Below are 13,298 nucleotides of genomic sequence, written 5' to 3' on the forward strand. Positions count from 1 at the left end.
GGGGGCCGCGCGCCGCCCCTACCCCAGCGCGTAGCCCAGCACGGCGAGCTGCAGCGCGCGCTGCAGCAGCCCCACGCGCCGGTTCCGCGTGAGAGCCAGCTTGGCCGTCTTGTAGTGCAGCAGCTCGCGGGCCACCGCCCGCAYGGCGCCCCCCGGCACCGACATCGACACCGACCCCGGTCCCGACATCGATACCGGCCCCGCACCGCACTCGGCGGGAGGAGCCTCCGCCCCGGCCTCCCCTCGAGCCTCCCCGCCCCGGGGGCGGCCGCTGGTCCCGGCCACGACCGGCCCCTCTCTCGCTACGAGCGCATTAGTACCTGCAGTAGAAACCTGCAATAGCTTTGCTGGCTTTAGGCTGTGTCTGCAGCGAGAAGCTGGACAGATGGACAAGGAAGTTTTGTCTCATGTCCCGTATTCTTGTAGCAGATCTCAAATGAGGGCTACATCTTAAAGACAGGCTGTGAATTCAAAAATCAAGCTCTATTTTTTAAATTTGGCTAAATGATTGTATGATTTGATGACCAGACTTTTTTTTTCCCTTTCCCAGCTGATGATTTATCTGACAACACACTAGGAGCTGAAGGAGCCGAGGCCTTTCCTGCTATGCTTCGAGAAAATACTACAGTTAYATCCCTTCAGCTCTCAGGAAACCAATTTGATGACCATGCAGCCATGTACCGACCTCTAGAGCTCATCCAGTCCAACCCTCTGCTCCAGCAGGGACACCCAGAGCACGGGGCACCCGGGCGCATCCAGGCAGGTTGGGGAAGATCCCCATGTTGGGAATTCACTAAGCCTCAGTTCTTAGCAAATAATGTTTAACYTTGTCTGAAAATAGCTCCATTCAATCATGTTTCATCAGAATCTGATCTATAATTGTGCAAATTATCTTACGTTTGCATATCTAATAAATCATTTCTGTGCTTTGAACTTAAATCCCTATGTTCATTCTGAAAAGTTTCTTATGTGTAAGCCGCATTTCATTCTGTAAATATTGATCATTCCCAGGATTTTCAAAACCATCCTGACTCCCTTTCAATCTCTGGGTGAAAAACATCATGTGTTAAACACAGAACCTACAAAACGTTTGGATTTCAAACAGTATAAATACTTCTATTTTAAAGTATTTAATCATTTATTGTTTCTCTTACTTCCTTTACCACTAGCCCTTCTTATAATCCCCCTCAAAAAAAGAGTTCCAAGTTAAAATCATATAAAAAGGTAGGTAAAGAATCAATGCACACCAAGTCCTTTCCTATTTACCAGCTGGTGTAGCWGGAGATGATCCACTTACATTGGCATTATCACATCAATTCATTATTCACTAGAGTTGGACACAGCTTTTGTGTGCGTGTGAGAGCCAGAAGGGAACACGTTGAACCATTTGGGGAGCGTAATTATCACGTGAGCCACCGGGGTGTTACAGGGTGGCAGAACTGGGACAGATATGTTGAATGTTATTGCAATCATCTTGCACGTTTGGTGAGACAAAGAGACCTCTGGAAAAGCAGACGGAGCTGAGCTCCGCTCGGGAGAGCTGCCTGCGAGGGCACGGCGGGCACGGGAGCGGCTGGGACGGCTGCTGACGTGGACGGCAGGAGGTTTTGGGTTGCAGGGCCCTTTGGCATCTGGCACAGAACCTTATTAAGGATTAATGCATGGAGAAGGAGGGACTGGAAAAACACCTTCAGGTTTCTCATGCAGTTTCCTGGGTCCCCAAAGCAGCTGGACGGAGGGTGTCCTGCCATCCGCTCACTCTTAGTTAACCTAAAGCAAGTGAACATAAAAACTAAGGGGGTAGGTTAAAAGGATCAGTTACGGGACAGGAAAAACTGCAGTGGGGTTTTCAGTTGCATGGAAATAGTCACTATTCCCATTTACCCAGYGGTGCCACCAGGTTGTATCACGGTTTCTCTTTCTTCCAAGCTCAGCTTTGTTTAGTTTTGGGTTGAGGACTACTGCTTGAGGAACTCACAGGCAGGTTTATTGATGAATCCCTGTTTGCAGAGCTATTTGTGGCACTAAGCCAGGTTTTGCTCTAGGTGAATGTTATTTGAATACTGTTCCTTTTGAGTTTCTTTACAAAATTGCCAGGCAGATGCTTCATGGAAGATAGTGCATGACATTCTGGCCAGGCAAAAGCAAAGGGTTTACCACACATCCACATATTTATCAGTGTTGGTGTTTTCTCCTTTTTGAGCAGCTCTCATTTTGGCTCTTTAGTTTCTGGGTGAGAGCCTGAACTTCCTTCCTCCTCCTCTTCCCCTGTTKGAATGCTGGGCAGCCTTGTTTGCCTCCTGTCCCCTGGAACTGAGCAATTTATGCAGCCACCAGTCTAGTTATTTTCGGAAAATCAGTATTAATGCTCTGGGGAAGCTCATTGGCTAATTCCTCATAAAAAACTTGTAGTGATTCCAAAGGGTTTAGCTCCAGGAGCCCCCAGCAAGCATCATCCTGAGGTAGGGCTGAAGCAGGAAGCCTCTTACCACCCTGCAAGATGACTCCTACTCCTGGCTTTATTTTTCCAAGTGCAGAAGAGCATTTTTCTTGATCACTTTCCTCTCCTTTGCATCATGGGGCCTGGTGTTTGCTGCAAGTGCGTCCAGTGYGATGAKGGAATACAGGTGCGAAGGCGAAGGSACCATGAGGAGCCAGCGATGCCTGCCCCAAAGCAGGCTCTGCTCACCATGGCTTGCTCCTGCAGACCTAGGAAATACCAACGCATCAGTGGTGGGGCTTTCCAGGCAGGTCTGTTGTCAGTGCAGGGAAGCGTCTGCAGTCCTGGAAGGCTGTAGTTTCTCTCTTACGCACATGGTGAATGTTTCTTCACTTGCAGCTATGTATTTGAGGGCTGCTAAGGCTGCTCTCAGATGCTCTGCTGTCACTGGGATCATACACTTGCACAAGCCGCCTTGAAACTATCTCCATCGGGTGGGGAGACACAGAAGAGCTGTGGTCCAAATGAACTCGTTTTGGGGATTTCTGAGACACAGGCTGTGAAAACACCTGCAGAATCCAAATTCCAGCCTTGTTACTACATCTAGGCTCAGCCCATCTGCCTGCGGTGCCTTCTCCTTGGCGATGGGGAAAGGCGCTGTGCAGGCATCAAATGAGGCAGATAAAAAAAAACTGCTCTCCAGAGAGGCCTGGCTGTCCTCACAACTGCCAGTCCCTGGTGGCATTTGCAGGAGGAGGAGGAGGAGGAGGGGAGGATTATGCGGGATGACGAGAGGATTACTTGGAGCGAGCTTTAAACGAGCCCTGCGCGTTCTCTGTGCTGCCTCCAGCGCGGTGGTCCGGGCAGRAGGAAGGTTCGGAAGCGCAGGGCTGGGAAGCGGTCGGATTGGGAATCCCATCTGCTTTGTTCCAGGTCCCGAGGCCTTGCAGACGGCCACGGGAGCAGCTGCTTCCAGCCATCCCTGGTCCTGGCCGGGGCGCTCCRACGGGACACCCCTTCCCTTGTGATTCCTGTGGCTGTGCGAGACGTCCTGCTAGGAGGAGGGCAGGGGCCGATGCACTCRTGTCTCCATCGTGTCGTGCTGGAGAAGTTACCACCTCGCAGCTAAAAGCTTCCCAGGTGTCAGTTTCTCCCTCTGCCCAGTGAAAAACCTGCTGTTCTTTCCACTCTGAATTTAAGGTTTTTCCTTTGTGTAGAGTCATCTTCATGGGAACTCCTATCCTGCTGCACAACGCTGCCTTCCTCAGCCTCCTTGGCAAACCTGGATCACCCCAGCAGCCTCTCAGGGCCTCCCCACTCCAGCAGAGGCTTCTGTGAAGCACGGACCCATCCTCGGGCTCCCTTCCCACGCCCGCTCCCATAYGTAAGCGGGGGATTAGCACCCAAGGAGCACATTAACCTTCTCAGGCAGCACATGCTCAGCTGTTTATGCCCCGCGACCTCTAAATCCCTTTGCAAGAAGTCGTTTTGCAGAGCCCTGTCGCCGGTCATTATACCACTATGACCTACATACTCTGCTCGAATGCATTTTAATTAGAGCTATCACCACGAATCCTAGGTAGGCTGATTTAGACCGTTTCCATGAATTCTCCAAAACACATGATTTTATATATATATATATATATATTTTTATATATATATATATATATATATTTTTTTTTTTTTTTTTTAAAGAAACTCAACTCAGAGAAAGATTACTATGAAAAACCCTTGCAACATTAACCCTGGTACAACACCACGCTCCCCCTGCTTTTGAAGCAATGGAGCTTTGTCAGTCATACGTGGGGGTGGTTTGGTTTTAAATCTGCCTGTATCATGTGCATCCTGCGGGGGCAGACGGAGGRGGGGAGGAACCTGTTTTTTTTTCCTACCAGATCTAATTTTATTACGCTCGCCTGTATAGCCACAGATGCCGTTCTGYTTGACCCAGCTTTATACGATCTCCAGGTAATAACGTGCTATTATTTACAGTGTTGCCATGCTATCCTCTATAAACACGTCTGACAGTGTCTGTTTTGAATCTTTTTTCCTGCCGATGCAATTTTAGAAACATAATTTGATGAGGGCTCCCTTGGTAACGTCCTTTCTGAGCATTATTATAAGGGTAACATCCCTTTCTGAGCATTATTACGTAGACAAGTTAAAATGAAATTAATACATATATCACTTCATTTCTGTRTGGGGCATGTTATTGCAGTGGGGTTTTGCTTGGTGCAAATCAAGCAATCGGTTTTGCTCTTCTGTTTAAAAAAAAAAAAAAAGTAAGTAATAATCATGTTTGTTTGAAAGGGGCTCCCAGGCTGGCATTAATTATGTTAAATCCTTTAATTCCTTGCCAGCTGCATCCGTATCAGTCCCAAGTCTTTCCCCCGGTTGGTTGAGCCACAGCCACCACTCATGGTTTTCATACMTAAGCAGGTTCTCTGGAACTGACAGAAATGAAGGTTTTTCAACAGATTACATATTGTTGATCAAGAGGCTCGTCCGGCAATTCTGAAGGTCCCGTTGCAGGAGCTGCAGAACTGCCAATTTAAGTCACAGCTGAAAGTCATTTTTTGAGGTTCCATTTTTTTTCCAAAAAGGAAGAAAAAACTTTGAACTTCAGCATGTTCTGCTCCCACACTAATTTTCCTGGTCTCTTCCAGCAGGACAACCCTGTGCTCTGCTCTTTCTGCTTACCCTGCTCCTGCCAGCAATAGATTTATAGCAGAGATTAAATGCACACAATTGATAAGAGAAGTTAAATCTACCTGCCCCCCTGTCTAGCAGTTGGATATTTTTATTGTTTGATGCAGAACGGCTTTTTTATCAGAAATCTCCCTACTGAACAGGATGGGCATGCAGATCTGTTGACGCAAGTGATTTGCTTTTTTAATTCACACGTTTACATTGGTCCCCAAATGCTGTGATGGGTCTTGCCCCTAACTCCCAGCTTTAGCCAATCTGCCCCAGGGCCAAGACGCTTCTCTGCCACTTCTGGCCTTGCCGAGCCCAGGCAGGCCGTGGATGCGGGAAGGCAGCRGGTGAAACCAGCCTCCCTTTCGCCAGGCGTCTCCCCTTCCCGCGGGGAGTCAGGATGGGGACAGCACAAACACCCGAGTACTGGGAGCCGTTACAGATCCAGCGTTTATGAAGGCGGCCGAGTGAGCCCTGGTCTCGCGAGCCGCTGTACAGGGGTGCCGAGCGGGACCAGGACGCGGCAGGAGGGCCCCGTGGGGCCGGGGCTGGGCAGCAGTGACAGCGCAGGGGCAGGCGGGACGGGGAGCGGGGGCAGCGGGGCCGGGCCGTGGGGCAGGGCTCTCCCCGTGTGGCCCGGTGCCTGGCGGGACGCACAGCCCCTGCCCATGCACCAGGGCTGGGGGGCTGGGGTGGCCGTGCCATGAGAGCCAGCGGGGAGGCAACCTCGTGACGGTTTCCTCCAGCGAGCTCTTCCAAGCCGTGTTAAAGACATTCAGGCATTCGAGCAGGGGTTGGCCATGTGGTCACCTGGCCAACGGCAGTGTCTTTGCTGGGGTCACCTCAACAGAGCTGCTGAGCAGGGGGCCCTGGGGTCACCCCACAACCACCCCATTGTGAGCCCTGGCCTGTATGGGGCCCAGCAGGAGCGGGCAGGGAGGACTGAGCGTTCCTGGCCCGTGCTGGTCCAGGCCCAGGTGGATGGAGAAGGGCTGAGAACCAGCTGTGCCCACTGTGGAGCAGCCCGGGAGGTGACAAGTCCGGGGTCCTGAGCRTCCCCACCTTGTGCAGGGCTAAGGCAGGGGCCTGCGTGGCGGGAGCAGGTCTGGGTGCCAGGGCTGCGCCATCCCGACGGCCCTGCGGAGCACAGGGATGCAGGCAGGGAAGCGCCCTTGGCTCCTTGTCGGGCCCAAGGGCCTCGAGCCGGCCCTGCCTCCCAGCAGGGCTGCAGAAAGAGCCCGCGCGGTGGCCAGGACGGGCAGATTGGGTGCCCAGGCGGGGGGCTCCAGGGAATGTGGTGAGGACGAGGGTCCTTATCACCACGCCAGGCACTAGGGCTCGCAGGACGGAAGCTGCTTCCCGAGCGCTCAAGGTGGGACGAGAGGGAGCCGGCTCCACRCTGCCACGCTCGGTCGGGAGCTGGGGGGATGCGCGAGCCCTGTCTCCCCCGGACAGGGTCACACACGGAGGGCAGGCCTGGCCACGGAGGCTCTCGCTGCAGACGAGGCTGGGGTGAGCGGGGAGTTTAGGCCTTGCCTGCGTGAGGGGGGCCAGGGCTGCGAGCGCCGCGGCGGCACCGAGGCCCCGTCCTCGGCAACGTCATCTCTTGGACTCGTCAGCGTGCGCGTGGGGCAGCCCCGCGGCGGGCTGGGCGCTCGGCTGCACCGCTTGTACCGTCTCCTCCAGGCTGCCGCTGGGGAAGACCACGTAGCGGGCGCTCACGCGCTGCGCCTTGGGCTCCCGCAGGTTCTCCTTGCTGTGCCAGATGCCGTAGCCGAAGTAAACGAGCAGGCCTGGAGTGGGAGACACAGAGACGCGGCTGTGGGAGAGGTCCGAGAGCCCGCGGCGCCCGGCACGTGCTCTGGGAGGCAGCCAGAAGTCCAGATCCTGAGAGAGCAGCAGCCACAGAGCCCAAGRGGCCTGGTCACTGCCCCATTCCTACCCCAGCCCCTCTCTATTGCCTTTCCATGCTCTCTGTTCACAGCAGCTCATGCTCCACCTGCCCACAGGAGCCCTCTTGAGGCATCTGCCCTCTTGGTGGGTTACAACTGAATCACAGCCACTGCCTCCTGCCGTCCCTTTCAGGGGAACCAGATCTTCAGCAAGGTCCTGAAGCAGCTTCAGGTCCTCCTCACTGAAGAGCTGGATGTGCTTAAGGCAGGGGAAAAAGCTTCTCTCTTTCTCAACCAGCAGGAGAAGCAGCACATGGAATCACAGCCAGGATCTTCACCAGCTCAGATAAGGACTGCAGATGGTCATGTGCAATTAGGTTTACAGAGGAAGAAATCAGTCTTCCAGGTAAACCCAAGCTTGAGAGCCTCATCCCAGCTGCACTCAAGKCACTAGACCCAAGTGCTGAAGAAAAAAAAACAAAGACGTGGGGTCAAATGAAATGTGCTCCCTGAGGGTGCACTGTGCCCTGTGGCACAGCAAGCCTTGCCTTGCTCGAGGAAATGCTCTGCCTTGAGCAGAGGAAAGAGGGATTTCCTCTATCTGAATCCCAGCAATCTGGTCCAAAGGTCCAAGGGAAACTGAAGTGGAGAGGATGAGGATGAATAAACTGGGGAAGGACATACCCAGAGGGAAGAGGACTATAGCTTTCCTAAGAGAGAAGGGACAGGGGGAGACTCCAATGGGAGCACCTCAGAGATCTGTTTGGGCATGAAATCTGGGAACATGCTCATGGGCTGAACAAGAATTAGTACTGCCAGTGCAGGAGAGGAAGCAGCAGCTCTATGGGAAGAACCAAACGGTCTTGAGGACTGGAACCCAAGAATGATGGTACAGAACCATGCCACACTTCTAAGAGGTAATACTGGGCATTTCTGCTGGCTGGTAGGGGCTGGATGTGATGAGGAAAGCTTAAAACCAACTCACTGAGTAAGGAAAATCTTCCAGTGGCTTACAGCAAAGAGAGCACATCCAGTCCCCAGGTACCTCAGAAGAAACACCTGGCATGGAGACAGGGAGCTCCAGTTGACTTAATAAGCACAGGTCAATTGCCTCTGCAATAAGCTGCAGCTCTGTTCCAGTGCTCTTGTGAAGGAGGACCCAAACTGGAACAGGAACAAAGGTGCAACAAGCCAAGGGAACCAAGGAGTAATAGGAAGACCCCAAAACAACCTTGGCTTTTACCTCTGAATAGAAACCAAAGGCAGACAGTGCCTACAATGCACTATATAAGTTCTACAAATGGTGGTGGAAAATGCTGTTGAAGCCATCGGACATGGCTCGCGAGCTCAGAGGAAGCTCAGAGGAAGGAGATCCCTGCTAACTGTCTTCTCCTGCTCTCAGTTTGCTCTGACCACATTATCCAGAGCTCCCCACACAAGCTCAGCACTGGACATTTCACTCTCTCCTCCTTGAAAGAGCCACTGATTCCAGGAGTTCTACAGGATTCCCCTGTAGAAGTACTCACCTATGATCAGCCAGATAGCGAACCGGAGCCATGTCATGTAGTTGAGCTTCAACATGAGATAAATATTCAGGACAATGCTCAGGGCTGGGGACAGGGGCACCAGGGGTATCTGCAAGAAAAACACATCAAGTGATAAGACATTGACACGCAGCAGTAAATTCTAAGGACAAAGAGATCTGAATCCCAGTCACCTGGGCTTTCTGAAAACTGTCCAAGGCAGCCAAAAGGAAGAACAAGACAAGAGTCTAGTCAACAGGATGGTCATGGGGAACTCAGGGGCTCCAGAAATATCTGGGGTCTCTGTAATGAGGACCAAACCTCTTCAGGTCTTCTCCAGCACCTTCTTCCTGGTGACACGGCCCAGGATCACGTCTGTCCTTTTAGACACAGCATGGCACCCCCACATACACCAGTAGCTTTACCTGCAACACTGAGTCCCTTTCAGAGTCACTGCTCCTCCTTGATCAACTCTAACTATTCCTCATTCTCTGTAGCCTCTGTCCCTGGCATCCAGCTGAACACTGCTGTGACCTACTCACCCACACTTCCCCACGCTCACTGCTCTCCAACACTCTCCTCCTTGTCCCTTCTTCAGTTACTGCAGGGATTTTACTCCGTGGTGGCTGAGGCCACCCATGGATCCATCAAAACTGCTCCACCCCACTGACCCTGGCAGAGAGGCAAGTCCTGCCTTCCTGCAGGACAGCCTCCATCACCAATGCATACCTGGAAGGTCTGTGTGCTGCGCTGCTGTTCATGGGCCCAGATGAGGAGCAGGCTGAGCAGGAAGCCCAGGCTGAAGAGGACCAGCAGCAGGGAGTAGCTCCAGGTTGGCAAGTGGAGGTGGGTGTTGCCAAACACCAAGATGGAGCACAGGCAGATGGCAGACACCATCATGGTAACCACAGCGACGGTGACCACCTCGCCCGGGTAGAAGTCGCTGAGGAACTCCAGGTAGGGCTCGAAAGCAGCCTTCAGCTGCCCGGGCTCCCGCTGCTCTTTGCTCTTGTCTCTGTCCACCAGCTGGAGCTTGTCAGAGAAGGACTCATACTCTTTCAGCTCGCCGGCGTTTGGGCCCTCACCGGGCTCAGGACTGGGCTGCCTGCCGGCCGGCTGAGCAGGAACATCCACCTTCTGCTGCTGGAAGCGCAGCACGATGATGCTGGCRGCCACAAAGGTGTAGGCCAGCAGCGTGCCAATGGACAGGAACTGCACCAGGGCCTCCAGGTCGAAGATGAGGGCCAGCAGGGCCATGAGCACCCCAAACACCACAATGCCAATGACGGGCACCTGCGTGCGGGGGTGCACCCGTGAGAACACCTGGAAGAACAGCCCGTCCTCCGCCATGGCGTAGACGATGCGCGGCAGGGAGAAGAGGTTGCTCAGCAGGACCGTGTTCATCGCTGGGGAAGAGGCAGAGAGCAGGTCCCCACGTCAGATGTGATGCATGGCCCAAATGCCCCGGGATCCCCTGCTCATGCCTGCAAATCCACGGAGAAGGAGCAGCTCCCACTCCCAGACACCCATTGCTATCCCCTATACTCACCACAGATGGAGCCGGCAGCCACCAGAAACCCTGCCCAGGAGTAACCCCTCCGGTAAAACGCGTCCGCCAGGGCAGAGTCGGGGTCCAGCGTATACCAGGGCACCATCAACGTCAGCACCATAGACACAAGGATGTAGGCGCCAGTGGCCAGCCCCAAGGAGAAGGCTATCGCTCTAGGAACGGCCCGCTGCGGGTTCCTGGCTTCTTCGCTCGATGCTGCTATAACGTCAAAACCTACAAAGGCGTAGAAGCAGGTGGCTGTTCCGGCCATGATGCCTGACAGCCCGAACGGAGCAAAACCCCCTTCTGGAGCACTCCAGTTCTTGGGCTGTGCAAGGATGAAGCCCATGATGAGAATGAAGAGGATGACACCCATGCTGATGGCTGAGAAGACATGGTTGAGCCATGAGGAAACCTTGGCCCCAAAGGAGATGAACGCGGTAGCCACCAGTAAGATGCCAGCYGCCAGGAAGTCCGGGTAGTGTGCCAGGAAGGGCACCTGCCACGTGCCAACGTGGGTCTCGGTGAAGTTCTTTATTTTGTGGTTAAAGATGGAGTCCAGGTAACCGCTCCACGCCCTGGCCACCGCAGCTCCTCCGATCATGTACTCCAGCAGCACGTTCCAGCCAATGAGGAAGGCCCAGATCTCACCTACAGACACGTAGGTGAACATGTAGGCAGAGCCCGTCTTGGGTACCCGGGCCCCAAACTCAGCGTAGCAGAGAGCAGCCAGGAGCGAGGCAAAGCCAGCGATGATGAAGGAGACAATGACAGCGGGGCCAGCAATCTCCTTGGCTACAGTGCCTGTGAGGACATACAGCCCGGAGCCCACCATGCCACCGATGCCCAGCAGTGTCAAGTCGATGGTGGAGAGGCATCTGTTGAAGGAYGTCTCCATCATGTCGTCCTCCAAGGTCTTCACTCGGTTGAGCTTCTGGCAGAAGCGGGTCAGGTCTGCAGAGCGAGGCAGCCATCTCGCCATCTTTGAGGCGCAGGGCCCCGCCGGCCAGCAGCACAAGGGCGAGTGCAGCAACAAAGTCCTCAGGATGTCCCCGCGCAGAGATCTGGTGGGGWAGGAGGAAGGTGTGAGGCAGACTATTTGCAAGGAGAACCCGAACGCCGGCTCAGAGCAACGCTTGGCTCAAGAACACTCTGAGATGGACTGWGCCAGGCTGAGTCACCTGAACGCACCCCTGACTCGTCTAGGCTGCCCTGTCCTCCACTGTCCTCCTCCCACCCCTCAGCTGCTTTCGGAAAATAGCCGGGCATCCTGGAGAGCACAGTGAAACCCAAGGGGAAGACGGCCTCAAAGTGCTGGGTCAGAAGTGATGGGGACTGGGCCAAAAAAACCCTTACCACAGCCCATTTACCCAGGCTGAAACCTCCCAGGTGTCCATGTCCCTCTGTCCTCAGCAATTAGGCGTGGAGCTTGGACTGTGCCCATCCTTCCCTAGGCCATCCCAGGTGACCTACAAGAGCTCTCCCCCACCCAGCATCTCGCTGCTTCTGCGAGGAAAAGCCCAGGCACAGAGGGGTGCAGCAGACAGCGCGGAGAGGCCAGGCACAGGGAATGCCAGAGCCACTCCAGGGATAACGTGGGCGTCTTTTGCCAGAACAGGAAACGTAGGAAGCGCTCGGGTACCAGCCGGGCACCAAGTGAAAGGGCTGGCGGCCGCCTCYGTGCGGGGCGGATGCTGCTCCTCGAGTGCAGGGCTCTAACTCGTGGCTGCTCCAGTGATGCTCCAAGGTTGCTCGGACAGGCTCTCCCATCCCCGCTACCCTCCTCTTCCTCTGCATCCCTATCCCACACTGGGGCACATCTCCATGTGCCCGCAGCCCCCGACCAAGGCTGCACGTAGAGGGCCCAGAGCCACAGTGAGGGGCTGCATGGCAGGGGGCTCCGGCTGCCCAGCCCTCCCAGGCATCCGGCTGAGCTCCGGCGCCCCAAGATCACGGAAAGACCCCAGCCACCCCAGGGATCCCAGCACCCAGTGGCTACAGACACTCCACTGGCTGCCTTTACCCCGTGATGCTGCAGGGGAGCCAGGCCACCCCCAGCCTCGCTCACAGCRCTGTGTGCACCAACCCTGCGCGTTTTGCCACAATAAATAAACAAGCTTGTCAGTGGAAATATTTGTGCACTTAACCCCAATTCACCAAATCACCCAAGAGTTTCAGCAGAAAAGCGGAGGCGACGGCCCYGCCTGCAGGAGCCCCGCGCCGAGCCCCTCCTGCCCCTGCCAGGCTGGGCTCCCCTGCGCGTTCCCCCTCGCGCCCGGCCGCGCCGCTGGCACCGCTCGGGCTCCCCCGGGACGGGAGGCATCCCCGGAGCAGGAGCGGCCGCGGGGCCGGCACCAAGCAGCAGGTGCCCTTTGTCTGCGCGGATGTTTATCCAAGGCGGGCACCGCGGCAGGGCCCGAGCTCCGCAGGGCCCTGGGGCCAGGGGTCCCCGGACGGGCTGCGGGTGCCCCCGCTCCCGGCACGGGGCTTCGGCTCCCGTTTCGTCATCCGCCCCCGCCCCCGTTTGCTCCTTTGCTGGGAGATGGGGCAAGTTCAGACCCCGATGGGCTCGGGCTGCTTTGGGCGGCTCCCCCCGGCCGCAGAGCGCGGAGCGCCCGGGGGCGCCCCCGACGGCTCGGCCCAGGGGAGGGGGTCGCGCCTGGCCGCGGGGAGGGGGATCCCGGTGCCGCTCCCGGTGCCGCTCCCGGTGCCGCTCCCGGTGCCGCTGCCGGCCGCGGTCACCTGCGCTGCAGCAGCGCCGAGGCGGGCGCCGCCGGCCCTAAGTCGCCCGGTCCCGGCTCCGGAAGGAGGCGGCGGCTGCGCCGGGCCCGGCCCGGCCGCGCGCGGAGCCTCCCGGCGCCGGGAGGAGCCGGCCGGCCCCGCGCCGCCCGCTTCCCGCAGGGCCGCGCAGCCGCCGAGCGCCCAGTCCCCGCGTGTCGGCGGCTCCTGGAGACACGCGGGGCGCGGCGGCAGCGCGGCCGGCCGGAGGGGAGGGCAGCGCAGCGGGTGAAGCTGCTCCCCGCGCCAGGACACGGAGCGCTCCGCGCGGAGCCGAGGGCWTGGGCGCTGCCCCCTTCCTTTACCCGGCCCAACCTAGAGCCCCTGGCTGCAGGACAGGGACCACCCCCGTGCTCGGCTTCCACTCATGGAAAGGTAGGGATGAAGAGAGGAGCAAAAAACATAAGCAAAAGAAAAAT

At 56.2% G+C, this 13,298-nt stretch overlaps 2 protein-coding genes across 2 annotated transcripts in view; both read right to left on the reverse strand.

The window, feature by feature from the left end:
• Positions 1 to 189, reverse strand: part of P2RX6 (purinergic receptor P2X 6) — an 8,646-nt gene extending 8,457 nt beyond the window's left edge. The window contains exon 1 of the mRNA XM_026043666.1: positions 23 to 189. Coding sequence (XP_025899451.1) covers positions 23 to 189 — 167 coding nt within the window. The remainder of the gene's footprint in view (positions 1 to 22) is intronic.
• A 5,710-nt stretch (positions 190 to 5,899) lies between these two features.
• Positions 5,900 to 12,898, reverse strand: SLC7A4 (solute carrier family 7 member 4). The gene is made up of 5 exons (XM_026043671.1): positions 12,844 to 12,898; positions 10,102 to 11,165; positions 9,282 to 9,958; positions 8,556 to 8,664; positions 5,900 to 6,930 (listed from the first exon to the last, which is right to left on the reverse strand). Exons 2-5 carry the CDS (start codon positions 11,081 to 11,083, stop codon positions 6,737 to 6,739), a joined length of 1,962 nt encoding a protein of 653 aa, XP_025899456.1. The 5' UTR covers positions 11,084 to 11,165; positions 12,844 to 12,898; the 3' UTR covers positions 5,900 to 6,736.
• Between the last annotated feature and the right edge of the window lie 400 nt (positions 12,899 to 13,298).

This window comes from Nothoprocta perdicaria, unplaced genomic scaffold (genome assembly GCF_003342845.1).
Source record: "Nothoprocta perdicaria isolate Ctin4 unplaced genomic scaffold, notPer1 scaffold_334, whole genome shotgun sequence".
In the NCBI taxonomy this organism is placed as follows: Eukaryota; Metazoa; Chordata; class Aves; order Tinamiformes; family Tinamidae; genus Nothoprocta; species Nothoprocta perdicaria.